The sequence below is a fragment of the Eumetopias jubatus genome, unplaced genomic scaffold, assembly GCF_037043125.1.
Source record: "Eumetopias jubatus isolate StellerSeaLion01/CBP00866 unplaced genomic scaffold, mEumJub1_p1.0 scaffold_4, whole genome shotgun sequence".
NCBI classification, from domain to species: domain Eukaryota; kingdom Metazoa; phylum Chordata; class Mammalia; order Carnivora; family Otariidae; genus Eumetopias; species Eumetopias jubatus.
The window spans coordinates 172165986-172184295 of NW_028274810.1; the positions used below are offsets into that span (position 1 = coordinate 172165986).

At 36.9% G+C, this 18310-nt stretch overlaps 1 protein-coding gene and 1 non-coding gene across 5 annotated transcripts in view; one reads left to right on the forward strand and one right to left on the reverse strand.

The window, feature by feature from the left end:
- The window catches only part of CSPP1 (centrosome and spindle pole associated protein 1), a 166693-nt gene that overhangs the window by 142477 nt on the left and 5906 nt on the right, over positions 1–18310 (reverse strand). For 2 of the 4 annotated variants that reach the window (XM_028113319.2, XM_028113310.2), the window contains exons 2-3: positions 14527–14635; positions 2201–2300 (exon numbers count right to left, since the gene is read on the reverse strand). In XM_028113319.2, coding sequence (XP_027969120.1) covers positions 2201–2300; positions 14527–14625 — 199 coding nt within the window. In that variant the 5' untranslated portion in view covers positions 14626–14635. Of the gene's footprint in view, positions 1–2188; positions 2301–14526; positions 14636–18310 lie in introns of all 4 variants that reach the window. The other 2 variants (XM_028113297.2, XM_028113303.2) reach the window with 1 other exon arrangement.
- On the forward strand, positions 4192–4325 carry LOC114216965 (U11 spliceosomal RNA). Its single transcript, XR_003610888.1, has one exon. It is a non-coding gene; the product is annotated as a U11 spliceosomal RNA (small nuclear RNA).

Consider the following 18310-nt stretch of genomic DNA (forward strand, 5'->3'; position numbering starts at 1 on the left):
AAGCAATCTTAAAAAGAACAAAGCTGAAGGTATCACAATTCCAGATTCCAAGATATACTACAAAGCTGTAGTTATCAAAGCAGTATGGTACTGGCACAAAAACAGACACAAAGATAATGCAACAGAATAGCTCACCCAGAACTAAACCCACACTTACATGTTCAATTAACCTATGACAAAGGAGGCAAGAATATACAAAGGGGAAAAGATAATCTCTTTAATAAATGGTGCTGGGAAAACTAGATAGCTACATGGGAAAGAATGACACTGGATGACTTTCTTACACCATACACAGAAACAAACTCAAAATGGATGAAGACCTAGGGGCGCCCAGGTGGCTCAGTCCTTAGGCGTCTGCCTTCGGCTCAGGTCATGACCCCAGGGTCCTGGGATCGAGCCCCACATCAGGCTCCCTGCTCTGCAGGAAGCCTGCTTCTCCCTCTCCCACTCCCCCTGCTTGTGTTCCCTCTCTCACTGTCTCTCTCTGTCAAATAAAAAATTTAAAAATCTAAAAAAAAAAAAAAAAAAAAAAGACCTAAATGTGAGACCTGAAACCATAAACTCCTAAAAGGAAACAGGCAATAATCTCTTTGACATCTGTCCTAGTGTCATTTTTCTATATATGTCTCCTAAAGCAAGAAAACAAAAGCAAAAACAAAATACTGGGACTACACTAAAATAAAAAGCTTTTATACGATGAGGGAAACCATCAACAAAACACCAAGACAACCCACTGAACCGGAGAAGATATTTACGAACAATTCATCCAGTAAGGGGTTTAATATCAAAAATATATAAAGAACTTATAAAACACCAAAAAAAAACCACATAATACAGTTAAAAAATGGGTGGAAGACAGGAAGAGACATTTTTCCAAAGACATAAAGATGACCAACAGACACATAAAAAGATGTTCATCACCATTAATCAGCAGGAAATGCAAATCAAAACCATATTTATATCTGTCAGAATGGCTACGATCAAAAACATAAGGAACAACAAGTGAAGAAAAAGCATGTGGAGAAAATCATGTGGAGAAAAAGGAACCCTGTGCACTGTTGATGGGAATGTAAATTGGTTTAGCCACCACAGAAAACAGCACGGAGTTGGCTCAAAAAATTAAAAATAAATGTAACATATGACCCAGTAATTTCACCACTGGTTATTTAACCAAACAAAAACATTATTTGAAAAGATATATCACCCCTAAATTCACTGCAACATTATTTACAATAACAAGCTATGGAAGCAACCCAGTGTCCATCAATAGCAAACATATAAAGAAGATATGGTTACATATATGGAATGGAGTATTACTCAGCCATAATAAAGAGTAAGATCCTGCCACTTGCAACAACATGGATGGATCTAAACGGTATTCTGGTAAGTGAAATAAGTCAGAGTAAGACAAATACCATACGATTTCCCTTACATGTGAATCTAAAAAACGAAACACACAGCAAAGAAACCAGACTCAAATATAGCAAACTGAACTGGTGGTTGCCAGAGGTGAAGTGAATGAGGGGGATGGGTGAAATAGATAAAAATCCAAACTTCCAGTTAAAAATAAGTCACAAAGATGAAAAATATAGCATACGGAATAGAGTCAGTAATACTGCATTAATATTGTATGATGACAACACTTATCATGGTAAGCAATGAGTAATGTATAGAATTGTTGAATCAATACATTGTACACCTGAAATTAACATAACACTGTATGTTATTTATACTTCATAAAAAAATTTCTACATATTTTCATAACCATAATCAAAAACTCAGTATACCTGCAATATTAACTTCTGTACAATTCTAATATAGTAATAATTAAAACAGTCATTCACTAAATAGCATTTTGTATCCTCTAAGCATCTCTGACTTTTAAATAAACATCCACATTTTATTCAATTAACACATCTTCCCTCTCACACACAAATCCAAATTTTTCAATTAATTTTTACTTATGTTGTATATACTTACTGCCATGATTTCCATAAGTTATAAGGGAATATCATTTAAAATGGGTAGATTCTTCTCAGTATGCATATTTCCTTTGCAGACAGTATAGTCATATGTAAGACTCCAGAAATCAAAGAGTTACTGCGACTCCAAAGAAATCTTTTTTTCTGACAATACAGAACTCTTTCATAACAGCCTGCTAAGAAACTTTAAAATCAATTTAGCATACCTAATGACATACCTAAAGAACTCCTGGTCTGTTGACTGTTTGGTGGTATGTTTTCCTTAGCCATGGAGATTAATATTTTATTGTTTTCAGAAAGCTTCTCTGATGCCTTTCCCTGAAAGAAACATTATATTTACAAAAGTAAGGGGGGAAAAAACATCTACAAAATACACACTCTATCCCAATAATTAAATGACTTGACAAAATTACACAATACATCACAGAAGAAATTTAAGTGTTAGGTTTGAGGAATTAACCAAGAGTACTTAACACTGTAATAAATGTAATAAATTCTAATTAAATATTAGAATTCATATATCAACAAATATCCACTGAGTTCCTACTCCATGGTGTCCCAGGCACTGGAAACACAAATGAAAAAAACATAGAATCTCTGCCATCATGGAGTTCAAACTCCTAAGTGGACAAGCGATAAACATACTATGTAATTAGACTATGTAATACATAGACAGTAATTGGTAATGTCTATTGGGAAAAAAAATGAAGCATGGTAAGAAGGGCCATAAATGATGCAGGAGGGACTGAAAGACCTCACTGAGCAGTGATACTTGAATTAGGACTTAAAGATCACGATATATGTACAATTTAATATTAGAAATTATAATAAAATTATATTTTAAATTATGTAATAACCCTTTTCAAACACTGTAAACTACTTTTAAGCAGAGAGTGGTTAAAATCACAGACTTTGGGGCTGGACACATGATGGTCCCAATCATGAAGCCACCACTGTGTGCACCTGGATGATTTACTTAACCCCTTTGAGCTTTACTTTCTTGATCTGTAAAACAAAAATATTCCACATACTTAACAGGGATATTATGATTAAATAAGATAATACATGTAAAGTCCTTGACACAACTCCTTGACCAGAGCAGCTATTATGGAACGAAGGCAATATAGTTATGGTGGTTAAGAGAGCAAGCATTACAGTCAGGATATCAGGAATCAAAGCCTACTTCTATTAACTCTGTGACCTTAGTCTCATTACTTAACTTCCACATGCCTCAGTTTACTCATTTAGAAAATGAGCATAACAACAGTATTTATCTCACAGATGCACGTGAATCATAAATGTAACCTTTCAAGACTAAGCCTCATCCATGAAAGGAAAAAACCTGCAACAAAGAATACTCTATTCAGCAAGGCTGTCATTTAGAATTGAAGGAAAGAAAGATTTCCAAACAAAATTTAAAGAAATTCATCACCACTAAACCAGCCTTACAAGAAATGTTATAGGGGATTCTTTGAGTGGAAAGGAAAGACCACAGCAGGAATAAGAAAAGTAGGAAAGGAAAAAATTTCACAGCTACATATTAACATAGTAAAATAGAATAATCCCTTATAAAACCAGTATAGAGGTTAAAGCACAAAAGAAGCAAAACCAAATGTATCTATAGGGGCGCCTGGGTGGCTCAACTGGTTAAGCGTTATGCTCAGGTTATGGTCCCAGGGATCCTTGCTCGGCGGGGAGCCTGCTTCACCAATCTCCCTCTGCCGCTCCCCCTGCTTGTGCTCTCTCACACTCTAAAATAAATAAGATCTTTAAAAAAAAAATGTATCTATAAAAGTCAGTAATGGGATTCACAAAATAAAAGGATGTAAAATATGACACCATATACCTAAAACGTGGGGGAGAAGGGAGTACAAATTTCATGCTTTACAATGAGTTCAAACTTAAGCAACCATTAACTTAATACAGACTTCTATATGCATAAGATGTTATACATAAACCTAATGGTAACCACAAATCAAAAACCAGTAATAGATATAAAGAAAAGAGAAAGGAATACAAGAATATCATTAGAGAAAGCCCATCAAACCACAAGAGAACAAGACAAGAAAGGAACAAAGAACTATAAAAACAACCATAAAACAATTAACAAAATGGCAGTAAGTAGATACCTACCAATACTGTCAGTGTAAATGGACTAAATGCTCCAAAAGATATAGGGTGACTAAGTGGATAAAAAAGCAAGACACACAAAAAAGGGCTGTATCATGAATGGCACATGTAGGGCAGCTGCATTGCTCTTCCTGTGGAAATGACATAAAGAGATTTCAGAATCATAATTTTTTGGTACCTGAGCAGCTAGTGATCATTGGTCCTGGCTCCCCATTAAAGAAAAAAAAGGGGGGGGGGGATATAACATATATGCTGCCTACAAGAGACTCATTTCAGACCTAAAGACCTATGAAGATTGAAAGTGAAGGGACAGGGGAGGAGCAAGATGGTCAAGGAGTAGGAGACCTCAATTTCGTCTGGTCCCAGGAATTCAGCTAGACAGTTATCAAACCATTCAGAACACCTACGAACTCAACAGGAGATGGAAGAAAAGAAGAGCAGAAATTCCCTGAACAGAAAAGCGACCACTTTCTGGAAGGTAGGACATGCAGAGAAGTGAATCCGAGGCGATATTCGGGAAGAGAGAAGGCAGGGGAGGGGGGGCCTCTGTCAGCTGCTACCAACAAGTGATAGAGCAGCAGAGCACAAAATTGGAACTTTTGGAAGTCTGCTCCGCTGAGAGACATCGCTCCAGTGGCTAAGGGCGGGGGTTCGCTGGGACAGAGTGGCCTCAGGACCCTCAGGGCCACAGAAAGACGGGGGTGTCTGAGTGTGACAGAGCTCCCACGTATCAGAGCAGGGAGGCCGGCTGCAAAGACAGAGCCGAGGAGTGGGCTCTCAGCTCGGGGTTGCCATAAACTGTGACCCATGGCATAGTCGGGCCACTGTTCTTCAAGCAGGGACCCAACAAGTAGCAGATCCTCCCCCAGGAGGGGCAGCACAGAAACCCGATGCAGGAATCTCCTGGGTCTGGAGACTCCAAATGGGGTTGTGTGCCAGAGACAGAAACGCTCAGTCACAGGCCGGGTGAGCACGGAGTCCAGCCAGAGTCCAGGGAGACAGGAGTGACTGCTTTTCTCTGAGGGCTCACTGAGGAGTGGGGCTCCAAGTTCTCTGCTCCTCCAGGGTGGAGACTGGGAGGCCGCCATTTTTCACTCCTATCCTCCAAAGCTGTACAGAAAGCTTTCAGGGAACAAAACCTCCCAAGAGCAAACCCAAGCAGGATTACCTAGCCCACCCCCGGCAATGGTGGAGAAATTCCGCCTCAGGCAAAGGCATTTCAGAATCATTGCAACAGGTCCCTCCCCCAGAAGATCAGCAAGAACATCCAGCCAAAACAAAGTTTACCAATCAATGAGAATGACAAAACCCCAACCCTAGAGGAATACAGCACATAGGATTCATGGCTTTTTTCCCATGATGCTTTCTTTCAAAGTTAATTTTTTAAATTTTCTTTATTTTTTTTTGTTTTTATTTTAGTTGAATTTTTCTTCCCTTTTTCAACCACCTTATCAATTCCTTTCTTAAAATTTTTAATTCTCATTTTCATGTTCATATTTTATCCCTTCACTGTATTTAACCTTATTTTTTGTATATATGTAAGTTTTTATTTAAAATTTTGGGCTAAAGTTTATTCTAACACACCAAAATGTACCTAAATCTAGTGTATGACATTGTCCTAGCCTCCCACCTGATCACATTCTTTTTTAATTTTTTCATTTTTTTCAACCAACTTATCAGTTCCTTTTCTAAATCTTTTTTAATTTTCATCTTTACAGTCATATTCCATCCCTTCATTGTATGTACTCTTATTTATTTATATATATAAATATATAAACATATATAAGTTTTATTTTCTTTAAAATTTTGGGAAGCAATTTCTTCTAACAGGTCAAAATCCACCCAAAATCTAGTGTGTACCTCTCTGTTCTATTCATCAGCCTGATCATATTCTTCCCCCGCTTCCTGTTCCCCCTGGTTTCAGGTCTCCTCAGATTTGTTTAGTGTATTATTTTTCTGGGGTCGCTGTTACCCTGTTAACATTTTTTCTCTCATTCATCTATTCTCCTCTGGACAAAATAAAAAGACAGAAAAACTCACCTCAAAAAAAAGAACAAGAGGCAGTACCAAATGCCAGGGACCTAATCAATATGGACATTAATAAGATGTCAGAAATAGAGTTCAGAATGACAACTATAAAGATACTAGCTGGGCTTGAAAAAAACATAGAAAATACTAGAGAATTACCTTCTGGAGAAATAAAAGAACTAAAATCTAACCAAGTAGAAATCAAAACTGGAGGCTCTAACTGCTAAGATAAATGACGCAGAAGAGAGAATTAGTGATATAGAAGACCAAATGATGGAGAATAAAGAGCTGAGAAAAAGACAGATAAAAAACTACTGGATCACAAGGGCAGAATTCGAGAGGTAAGTGATACCATAAGACAAAACAGTATTAGAATAATTGGGATCCCAGAAGAAGGGGGGGCTCAGAAGGTATACTGGAGCAAATTATAGCAGAGAACTTCCCTAATTTGGGGAAGGAAACAGGCATCAAAATCCAGGAGGCACAGAGCACCCCCCTCAAAAATCAATAAAAAGAGGTCAACACCCCAACATCTAAGAGTAAAACTCACAAGTCTCAGAGGCAAAGAGAAAATCCTGAAAGCAGCTCAGGACAAGAAGTCTGTAAACTACAACAGCAGAAACATTAGATTGGCAGCAGACCTATTCACAGAGACCTGGCAGGCCAGAAAGGACTGGCATGGTACCTTCAGAGCACTAAATGAGAAAAGTATGCAGCCAAGAACACTATATCCAGCTAGGCTGTCACTGAAAAGAGAAGGAGAGATAAAAAGCTTCCAGGACAAACAAAAACTAAAGGAATTTGCGAACACCAAACCAGACCTACAAGAAATATTGGAAGGGGTCCTCTAAGCAAAGAACGAACCCAAAAGTAACACAGACCAGAAAGGAACAGAGAAAATCTACAGTAACAGTCACCTTACAGGCAATACAATGGCACTAAACTCATATCTTTCAATAGTTACCCTGAATGTAAATGAGCTAAATGCCCCAATCAAAAGACACAGGGTAACAGATTGAATAAAAATAAAAATAAGACCCATCAATATGCTGTCTGCAAGAGACTCATTTTAGACCTAAAGATACCTCCAGATTGAAAGTGAGGGGGTGGAAAACCATTTACCATGCTAGTGGACATCAAAAGAAAGCTGGGGTGGCAATCCTTATATCAGACCAATTAGATTTTAAACCAAAGAATGTAATAAGAGATGAGGAAGGACACTACATCATACTTAAAGGGTCTATCCAACAAGAAGATTTAACAATTGTATTTACAATTGTAAACTGTATTTACAATTTACAATATTTACAATATATGCCCCTAACATAGGAGCAGCCAATTATATAAGCCAATTAATAACAAAATCAAAGAAACACAAGGACAATAATACAATAATAGTAGGGGATTTTAACACCCCCCCCCTCACTGAAATGGACAGATCATCTAAACAAAAGATCAACAAGTAAATAAAGACTTTAAATGACACAATGGGCCTGCTTCTCTGTCTCTCATGAATAAAATCTTTAAAAAAATAAAAATAAAAAAAGTAAATGACACAATGGACCAGATGGACTTCACAGATATATTCAGAACATTCCATCCCAAAGGAACAGAATACACATTCTTCTCTAGTGCCCATGGAACATTCTCCAGAATAGATCACATCCTGGGTCACAAATCAGGTCTCAACCAGTACCAAAAGATTGGAATCATTCCCTGCATATTTTTGGACCACAATGCTTTGAAACTAGAACTCAGTCACAAGAGGAAAGTCTCAAGAGGAAACTCAGTTGCAAGAGGAAAGTCAGAAAGAATACATGGAGGCTAAAGAGCATCCTACTAAAGAATGAATGGGTCAACCAGGAAATTAAAGAAGAATTTTAAAAATTCATGGAAACTAATGAAAATGAAAACACAACTGTTCAAAATCTTTGGGATGCAGCAAAGGCGGTCCTAAGAGGAAAGTATATAGCAATACAAGCCTTTCTCAAGAAACAAGAAAGGTCTCAAGTACACAAGCTAACCCCTACACCTAAAGGAGCTAGAGAAAGAACAGCAAATAAAGCCGAAACCCAGCAGGAAAAGAGAAATAATAAAGATCAGAGCAGAAATCAATGAAATAGAAACCAAAAGAACAGTAGAACAGATCAACGAAACTAGGAGCTGGTTCTTTGAAAGAATTAATAAGACTGATAAACCCCTGGCCAGACTTACCAAAAACAAAAGAGAAAGGACGCAAATAAATAAAATCATGAATGAAAGGGGAGAGATTACAACCAACACCAAAGCAATACAAACAATTATAAGAACATATTATGAGCAACTATATGCCAATAAATTAGACAATCTGGAAGAAATGGACGCATTCCTAGAGATGTATAAACTATCAAAACTGAACCAGGAAGAAACTTGAAAACCTGAACAGACCCATTACCACCAAGGAAATTGAAGCAGTAATCAAAAGTCTCCTAACAAAAGCCCAGGGCCAGATGGCTTCCCAGAGAATTCTACCAAACATTTCAAGAATGTTCTTCTGAAACTGTTCCAAAAAATAGAAATGGAAGGAAAACTTCCAAACTCATTTTATGAGGCTAGCATTATCTTGATCCCAAAACCAAAGACCCCATCAAAAAGGAGAACTACAGACCATTATCCCTGAGGAACATGGATGCAAAAATTCTGACCAAAACTCTACCCAATAGGAACCAACAGTACATTGAAAGGATTATTGACCACAACCAAGTGAGATTTATTCCTGGGCTGCAAGGGTGTTTCAACATCCGCAAATCAATGTGATACAATACATTAATAAAAAAAAGAACAAGAACCATATGATCCTCTCAATAGATGCAGAAAAAGCATGTGACTTTTTTTTTAAGATTTTATTTATTTATGTGACAGAGAGAGACACAGCAAGAGAAGGAACACAAGCAGGGGGAGTGGGAGAGGGAGAAGCAGGCTCCCTGCCAAGAAGGAAGCCTGATGCGGGGCTCAATCCCAGGACCCCGGGACCATGACCTGAGCCGAAGGCAGACACTTAATGACTAAACCACCCAGGCACCCAGCATTTGACATCTTGATTAAAAATCTTCATAGTGCAGGGATAGAGGGTACATACCTCAATATTATAAAAGCCATCTATGAAAAACCCACAGCGAATATCATTCTCAAGGAGGAAAAACTGAGAGCTTTTCCCCTAAGGTCAGGAACATGGCAGGGATGTCCACTATCACCACTGCTATTAAACATAGTATTAGAAATCCTAGCCACAGCAATCAGACAACAAAAAGAAATCAAAGGCATCTGAATCAGCAAAGAAGTCAAACTCTCACTCTTTGCAGATGATATGATACTTTATGTGGAAAATCCAAAAGACTCCACCCCAAAACTGCTAGAACTCATACAGGAATTCAGTAAAGTGGCAGGATATAAAAATCACTGCACACAAATCAGTTGCATTTCTATACACCAACGAGACAGAAGAGAGACAAATTCATGAGTCAGTCCCATTTATAATTGCACCCAAAACCATGAGACACCTAGGAAAAAAACCTAACCAAAGAGGCAAACAATCTGTACTAAGAAAACTATAGAATACTCATGAAAAAAATTGAGGAAGACACAAATAAATGGAAAAACCTCCCATGCTCATGGACTGGAAGAACAAATATTGTGAAAATGTCTATGCTACCTAGAGCAATCTACACATTTAATGCAATCCCTATCAAAATACCATCCACTTTTTTCAAAGAAGTGGAACAAATAATCCTAAAATTTGTATGGAACCAGAAAAGACCCCGAATAGCCAGAGGAATGTTGAAAAAGAAAAGCAAAGCCAGTGGCATCACACTTCCGGACTTCAAGCTCTATTACAAAGCTGTCATCATCAAGACAGTACGGTACTGGCACAAAAACAGACACATACATCAATGGAACAGAATAGAGAGCCCAGAAATGGACCCTCAACTCTATGGTCAACTAATCTTTGACAAAGCAGGAAAGAATGTCCAATGGAAAAAAGTCTCTTCAACAAATGATGTTGGGAAAACTGGACAGCCCCATGCAGAAGAATGAAACTGGACCATTTCCTTACTCCACACACAAAAATAGACTCCAAATGGTTGAAAGACCTAAATGTGAGACAGGAGCCCATCAAAATCCTAGAGGAGAACAAAGGCAGCAACCTCTTCGACCTCAGCCACAGCAACTTCTTCCTAGAAACATCATCAAAGGCAAGGGAAGCAAGGGCAAAAATGAACTATTGGGACTTCATCAAGATAAAAAGCTTTTGCATGGCAAAGGAAACAGTCCACAAAACCAAAAGACAACTGACAGAATGGGAGAAGATATTTGCAAATGACATATCAGATAAAGGGCTAGTATCCAAAATCTATGAAGAACTTATCAAACTCAACACCCAAAGACCAAATAATCCAATCAAGAAATGAACAGAAAACATGAACAGACATTTTTCCAAAGAAGACACCAGATGGCTAACAGACACATGAAAAAGTGCTCAACACAGCATCAGGGAAATCCAAATCAAAACCTCAATGAGATACCACCTCACACCAGTCAGAATGGCTAAAATGAACAAGTCAGGAGACAACAGATGTTGGAGAGGATGCGGAGAAAGGGGAACCCTCCTACACTGTTGGTGGGAATGCAAGCTGGTGCAGCCACTCTGGAAAACAGTATGGAGGTTCCTCAAAGAGTTGAAAATAGAGCTACCCTATGACCCAGCAATTGCACTACTGGGTATTTACCCCAAAGATACAAATGTAGTGATCCGAAAGGGCACATGCACCCCAATGTTTATAGCAGCAATGTCCACAACAGCCAAACTATGGAAAGAGCCAAGATGTCCAGATGAATGGATAAAAATTATGTGATATGTGCGTGCGCGCAAACACACACAAACACACAATGGAGTATTATGCAGGCATCAAAAAAATGAAGTCTTGCCATTTGCAATGACGTGGATGGAACTAGAGGGTATTATGCTAAGTGAAATAAGTCAATCAGAGAAAGATAAGTATCATATGAACTCACTGATATGAGGATCTTGAGAAACAAGAGAGTACCATAGAGGAAGGGAGGGAAAAATGAAACAAGACGTAACCAGAGAGGGAGACAAACCATAAGAGACTCAATCTCAGGAAACAAACTGAGGGTTGCTGGAGTAGAGGGGGTGGGAGGGATGGGGTGGCTGAATGATGGACATTAGGGAGGCTATGTACTATGATGAGCACTGTGAATTGTGTAAGACTGACGAATCACAGACCTGTACCCCTGGAACAAATAATACATTATACGTTAATAAAAAAATTTTTTAAATAAATAAGTAAATAATAGATAAATAAATCAAAGAAAGTGAAGGGACACAATAACATTTATCCTGCAAATGGAAGTGAAAAGAACGATGGGGTAACTGTACTTATATTAGACAAACAGACTTTAAAACAAAGACTGTAACAAGAGGCAAAGAACACTACACAATCATAAATGGAATAATTCAACAAGGAGACATTACAATTGTAAATATTTATGCACCCAACATGGGAGCACCCAAATACATAAAGCAGCTATTAACTAACATAAAGGAAGTACCAATCAATACTACTATTGATAGTAATGATAGTATTGGTAGTAATAGTAGTAAACAGACGATTGTAACACCCACTTACAACAATAGATCATCCAAACAGAAAATCAACAAGGAAACAGTGGCTTCAAATGACACATTTAACAGGTGGATCTAACAGATACATTCAGAAATATTCCATCTTAAAACAGCAGAATACACAACCTTTTCAAGGGTACATGAAACATTCTCCAGAATAGATCACATATTAGGCAACAAATTAAGTCTCAACAAATTCAAAAAGATGACCAAATGGAAAGATATTCCATGCTCATGGATTATTAGAACATTGTTAAAATGTCCATACTACCCAAAGCAATCTACAGATTTAATGCAATTTCTATCAAAATACCAATAGCATTTTTCACAGAAATAGAATCCTAAAATTTGTATGGAACCGCAAAAGACCCCAAGTAGCCAAAGCAATCTTAAAAAAAGAACCAAAAAACTGGAAGTACTACAATCCCAGATTTCAAGATATACTACAAAGCTGTAGTCATTGAAATAGTATGGCTGTGGTACAAAAATAGACACATAGATCAATAGAACAGAATAGAAAACCCAGAAACAAACTCAAGCATATATGGTCAATTAATCTGCAACAGCAGAGAAGAATATGCAGTGGGAAAAAGACAGTCTCTTCAACAAATCGTGTTGGGAAACTAGACAGCAACATGCGAATGAATGAAACTGGATGACTTTCTTACACCACACAGAAAAATAAACTCAAAATGGATTAAGACCTAAATGTGAGGCCTGAAACCATAAAACTCCTAGAAGAAAACATAGGCAATAAGCTCTTGGACATTGGCCTTACCATGATTTTTCTAGGTATGTGTCCTTTGGCAAAATTTAACTATTGGGACTACATCAAAATAAAAAGCTTCCCCCATCAAAGGAAACCAGCAACAAAACAAAACAAAACAAAAAAAACAACCCACCGAATGGGAAAAGATATTTGCAAATGATATATCCAATAACAGCTTAATACCCAAAATATACAAAGAACTTATACACCACCAAAACCCCAATTTAAAAACGGGTAAAGGACCTGAATACACATTTTTCCAAAGAAGACCTATAGATGGCCAACAGACACATGAGAAGATGTTCACCATCAATAACCATCAGAGAAATGCAAATCAAAACTACAACGAGATATCACCTTACACCAGTCAGAACGGCAACAATCAAAAACACAAGAAACAAGTGCTGGTGAGGATATAGAGAAAAGAGAACCCTCATGTACTTTTGGTGGGAATGAAGACTGGTGCAGCCACTGTGGAAATCAGGGTGGAGCTTCCTCAAAAAATTAAAAACAAAATTACCGTATGATCCAGTATTTCCACTACTGGATATTTTACCCAAAGAAAATGAAAACATTAATTCAAAAAGATATGTGCAACCCTATGTTTATTGCAGTATTATTTACAACAGCAAGATATGGAAGCAACCCAAGCATTTATCCATAGATATACACACATACACACATACATTATTACACAATGGAGTATTGCTCAGCCATAAAAAAGAATGAACTCTCACCATTTGCAACAACATGGATGAATCCAGAGGGTATTATACTAAGGGAAATAAGTCAATCAGAGAAAGACAAATACCATGAGATTTTACTCATATGTGGAATTTAAGAAACAAAGAAAAAAGATAATCAAAAACAGGCCCCTAAATTTGGAGAACAAACTGGTGGTTGTCAGAGTGATGGTGGCTGGGGGTGAAGAGCATTAGGAGTATATTTAGAATTATGAGCATGAGTAATGTACAGAATTGCTGAATCACTGTATTGTACACCAGAAACTAATGTAACACTGTATATTAATTATACTGGAATTTAAAAAATAGAATAAAAGACTAAGCCTCTTCCATAATTAGCACACAATAAATGTTAGCTATGTAAGTAAAATTCCCTCATAATGAGGGTAACCATATTATTTATCATGTCAACCAGATGCCCATACCTTTGCCCAAGACAAATGCTAAACCAGATGAGACACTGGACAATAGGTAAACCAGAACTGTCTTGGGCAAGCCACTATATACAGTGACTCTGATTAAAATGGACTATATGATAGACAAGATTAAGATTATCCTATATATTATCAATACATTGAGCTCAAGAAAGTGCCCCATCTGTCTAGATTAGTGCTATAGTAGAGCTTAACATAGTACCTAGCACAGTCTCAATAAGCATTTACTAAATGGATCAATCACTCTTTTACCAAAACTATGAAAGCTTTAAGGAAGCTTTTTCAAACATTGCTTTCAGAAACACTTGAACAAATTCTAATCTGAAAAGCAAATATACCAAAATAAACTATTCCAATAAAATCACTTTTGTAAATTAAAAAAATTTTAAGACACTAATTTATTGAAGTCGTACTTTTCACTTAGAATACATAGAATGAGAACATTTTTATATCATATTCTGAAAGCTCCTTGTACTAGAAGTAGTCTCCTAATCATATTACGAAGCACAGCAATTATTATTATAAACCCTACTAAGATAGAAGAAACTGAGATACAAAACACAACAGAAAAACTACATTCAAAATCAATGCAATCTTGTCCTGAATCAGGCTCTCAGACTCAGAGTGACATGACACCCAAAGAAAAGTATCAAACAGAAGACTCTCACTCACTGAAGAGGATGTTTTGCATTTACACAAAGCTAATCTTCAGAGACAATTTTAATGAAACATGTTGAAAGAAAATTATTAACTTTACCTTCATTTCCATGTAAGGGGGATCACTTTCCAGTTCTGCTTTGTCTTTCGCCAGTTTGGCTTTTCGCTCTTCAATAAACTCATCCAAATTATCAGCCATTTTGCAGATACTAAAAAACAAACCTCCATCAGCACAGCTATACCACAGTATTTTTAGGATAATTAACAACATGCAAGCTTAGCCCACATTTAGTATTCAATTTCACTTACCAAACTGAGAAATTCAAATAAGCTTGACCAAAATATTCCTGCTTGCTTCTCTTCCAACCCACCCCGAAAACCTATGACATACATTAAATATCTGAAAATAAAGAATATGCACAACTACCATCATCTCTCTCTCCCCCCCTCCACACACACTGATTCATAAGTCAAAAAAAAAAAAAAAAAGAAAGAAAAAGAAAAACTTTTAAAGAAGTGCTTTATTTGGAGGTAATTTCAAACAAAAAAAGTTACAATAAGAATAGCACAACGAACACCCATATATTCTTTACCTATTTCCTATTAAGATTTTGCACAACTTGCTTTGTTCTTTGTGCACACAAGTTCATTCTCTCTACATATGCAATTTTATCTAAAATTTTTCAGAGGGTGAATTACATACATTTACCCCTAAACACTTAAGAGTGTATTAATAATTAGATTGTTCCTACAGACTTCAATATAATTATCAACTTCAGCCACACTGATTTTTATATCTAATCCACTGTCCATGTTCCAATTTTGTCAAATGACCTAACAGTGTCCTCTACAGCTTATTTTTCTCTCCCTCCAGCTCAAGACCCAGTCCAGGTCAAGTGCTGCAATTCTTTGTTAGGTGTCTTTAGCCTCCTTCAATCTGGAAAATTCCCACAACCTTCCTTTTGTCTTTCATAACATTGTTTTTTCAATATAGCCCACCTAACACCAACACTTGTAACAGAACTTCCCCTTTTGGGGTTTGCCTACCATACCTTTATAACTTAAATTCAGTTTATGCATTCTCAGGTGAAATACTACTTACATGGTGATGTGTCTTTTTAAAGTGTCAACAATTAGAGACACACATATCCATTTGCCCTTCACTGGTGATATTATTTTTGATCGCCTGGTCTACATGCTGTCTGATTTCTGCACGACTTTCCCTTGTAACTAATAAGCAGCCCATAGGGAGATATATTTAGACCATGCAAACACTTCTTCCACTCAAAATTTCCTGGATTTAGCAACAACTGGTGATTCTTAACTGATCCAATCTTTCAATCAAGATGGCTACAAAATTCTAATTTTCCAATTCCACCACTCCCTGCATATTTATTTACCACTTGGCACTTATTCTATTCTATGAGCCCTTCCTTCCTCCGATGTATTTATCAGCTTATTATCAGTATGGACTCATGAAATTTTTTTTTTCCCAGTAAGGCCTGGAATTGTTTTTAAATTCATAAATTTACTCAGTTTACTGAACAATTTCCCTAAGTTTTGGTGAATTCACAGTTGTGCAATTATCACCACAATCACATTTTCTAATGCCTCTATGACCCCAAGAAGTTCCCCTGTGCCTTTTTGTAGTCAGTCCTTACTCACACCCTCCTCAGGCAACCACCAATCTGTTTTCTGTCTCTATGGTTTTTGACTAATGTAGAAATTTCATATAATTGGATCATACAATATGTAGTCTGGCTTCTTTCACTTAAAAATGTTTTTGAGATTCATCCTTGTAGTTACATCTATCAGTAAGTAGGGGGTATTTTTATTGCTAAGCGGTATTCCATTGTATGGAAATACCAGTTTACCTATTTACCCATTACTAGACATTTGGATTGTTTCTATTTGGGGGCTATTTATGAATAATGCTGCTATGAACATTTGTGTTCAGGTTTTTGCATGGACTTATGCTTTGAGTTCTGTTAGACATGTACCTAGGAGTGGAATTACTGAGTCATATGTAACACGTTTAACATTTTGAGGAACTGCAAAACTGTTCCTCTAAGTATAACATAGCTGGACCATTTTACATTGCAACCAGCAGTGCATCCTGAAAACCCTGGGTATTTTCAGTCTTTTGGATGTTAGTCATTCCATTTTTGATCCTTAGTCACTGGATATGTAATAATATCTGATTGTGGGGTGGTTTTGTTTGTTTATTTGATGTAGAGTTCCATGATTCATTGTTTGCATATAAAACCTGTGCTCCATGCAGAACGTGCCCTCTTTAATACCCATCACCAGGCTAACCCATCCCCCCACCACTCTCCCCTCTAGAACCCTCAGTTTGTTTCTCAGAGACCATAGTCTCTCATGGTTCTTCTGATTGTGGTTTTAATTTGCATTTCTTTGAAGACTTAATATTGAGCATCTTTTTCTGTTTATCTGCCATTCATATATCCATTTAACCACTGGCAAAATGTCTATTCATATCTTATGCCAATTTTTAAAATTAAATTGTTTTATGAATTGTAAGAGGTCTTTATATATACTGGATACCAGTTCTTTATCAAACATGTTTTGTAAGTATTATCTCTTAGCGTATGGTTTCAGTTTTCTTAATGCCTTCTTTCTTTAATAAGACTATTTTTTAGAGCCGTTTTAGGCTCACAGCACAACTGAGCAGAAGGTACAGATTTCCCATACATCCCCTCACACATGCATAGCCTCCGCCATTATCAACATCCCCCACCAAAGTGGTACATTTGTTACTACTGATGAACATACATTAATACATCATTATCACCCAAAGTTCATAGTTTACATTATGGTTCACTTTTGGTGTTGTACATTCTATGGTTCAAACATAGGTATAATGACATGTATCTACTATTACAGTTTCATACATAATAGCGTCACTGTCCCCCAAATCCTCTGTGCTCCACCTATTCATTCCTCCCTCTGCTCTGAACCCTGGCAACCACTGATCTTTTTACTGCCTCCATAGTTTTGCCTATTCCAGACAGTCAAACAGTTGGAATCATACAGTATGTAGCCTATTCAGATTGGCTTCTTTCACTTCTATGCATACAAGGTTCCTCCCTGTCTTTTTATGTCTTTGTAGCTCATTTCTTTTTAGCACTATTATTATATTGTCTGGATGCACCACAGTGTATTTATCCATTCATGTACTCCAAATTTTTGGTTGCTTCTAGGTTTTAGCAACTATGAATAAAACTGCTGTAAACATCTGTGTGATGATGTCTTCTAAAGAGCAAGAGTTTTTAATTTGTATGAAGTCCAATTAATTCATTCACTAATTCATTCATTTTTCATCAATTTTGAATCATTTGTGCTTTTTGCATCCTATATAGGAAATTTTTGCCTAACCCAAAATGCAGATACTTTCTTCTACATTTTTAGAAGTTTTCTAGTTTTCTCTTATATTTAAGTCTATGATCCATTTCAAGTTAATTTTTGCAAATAGTGCCAAGAGTCATCAAGGTTTAATTTTTTTTCCATGTGGATATAAAATTATTCTAACACCATTCTTTAAACTATCCTTTCCTTGGGGCGCCTGGGTGGCTCAGTTGGTTAAGCGACTGCCTTCGGCTCAGGTCATGGTCCTGGAGTCCCGGGATCGAGTCCTGTATCAGGCTCCCTGCTCGGCAGGGAGTCTGCTTCTCCCTCTGACCTTCTTCCCTCTCGTGCTCTCTATCTCTCATTCTCTCTCTCAAATAAATAAATAAAATCTTTAAAAAAAATAAATAAAATAAACTATCCTTTCCTTATTGAACTTGGAATTTTTTTTATTTTTTTCAAAAACATGAAATTTAGTGACTAATTAGATGTGTGGCAAGAAAGAAGGAGTCACTGAT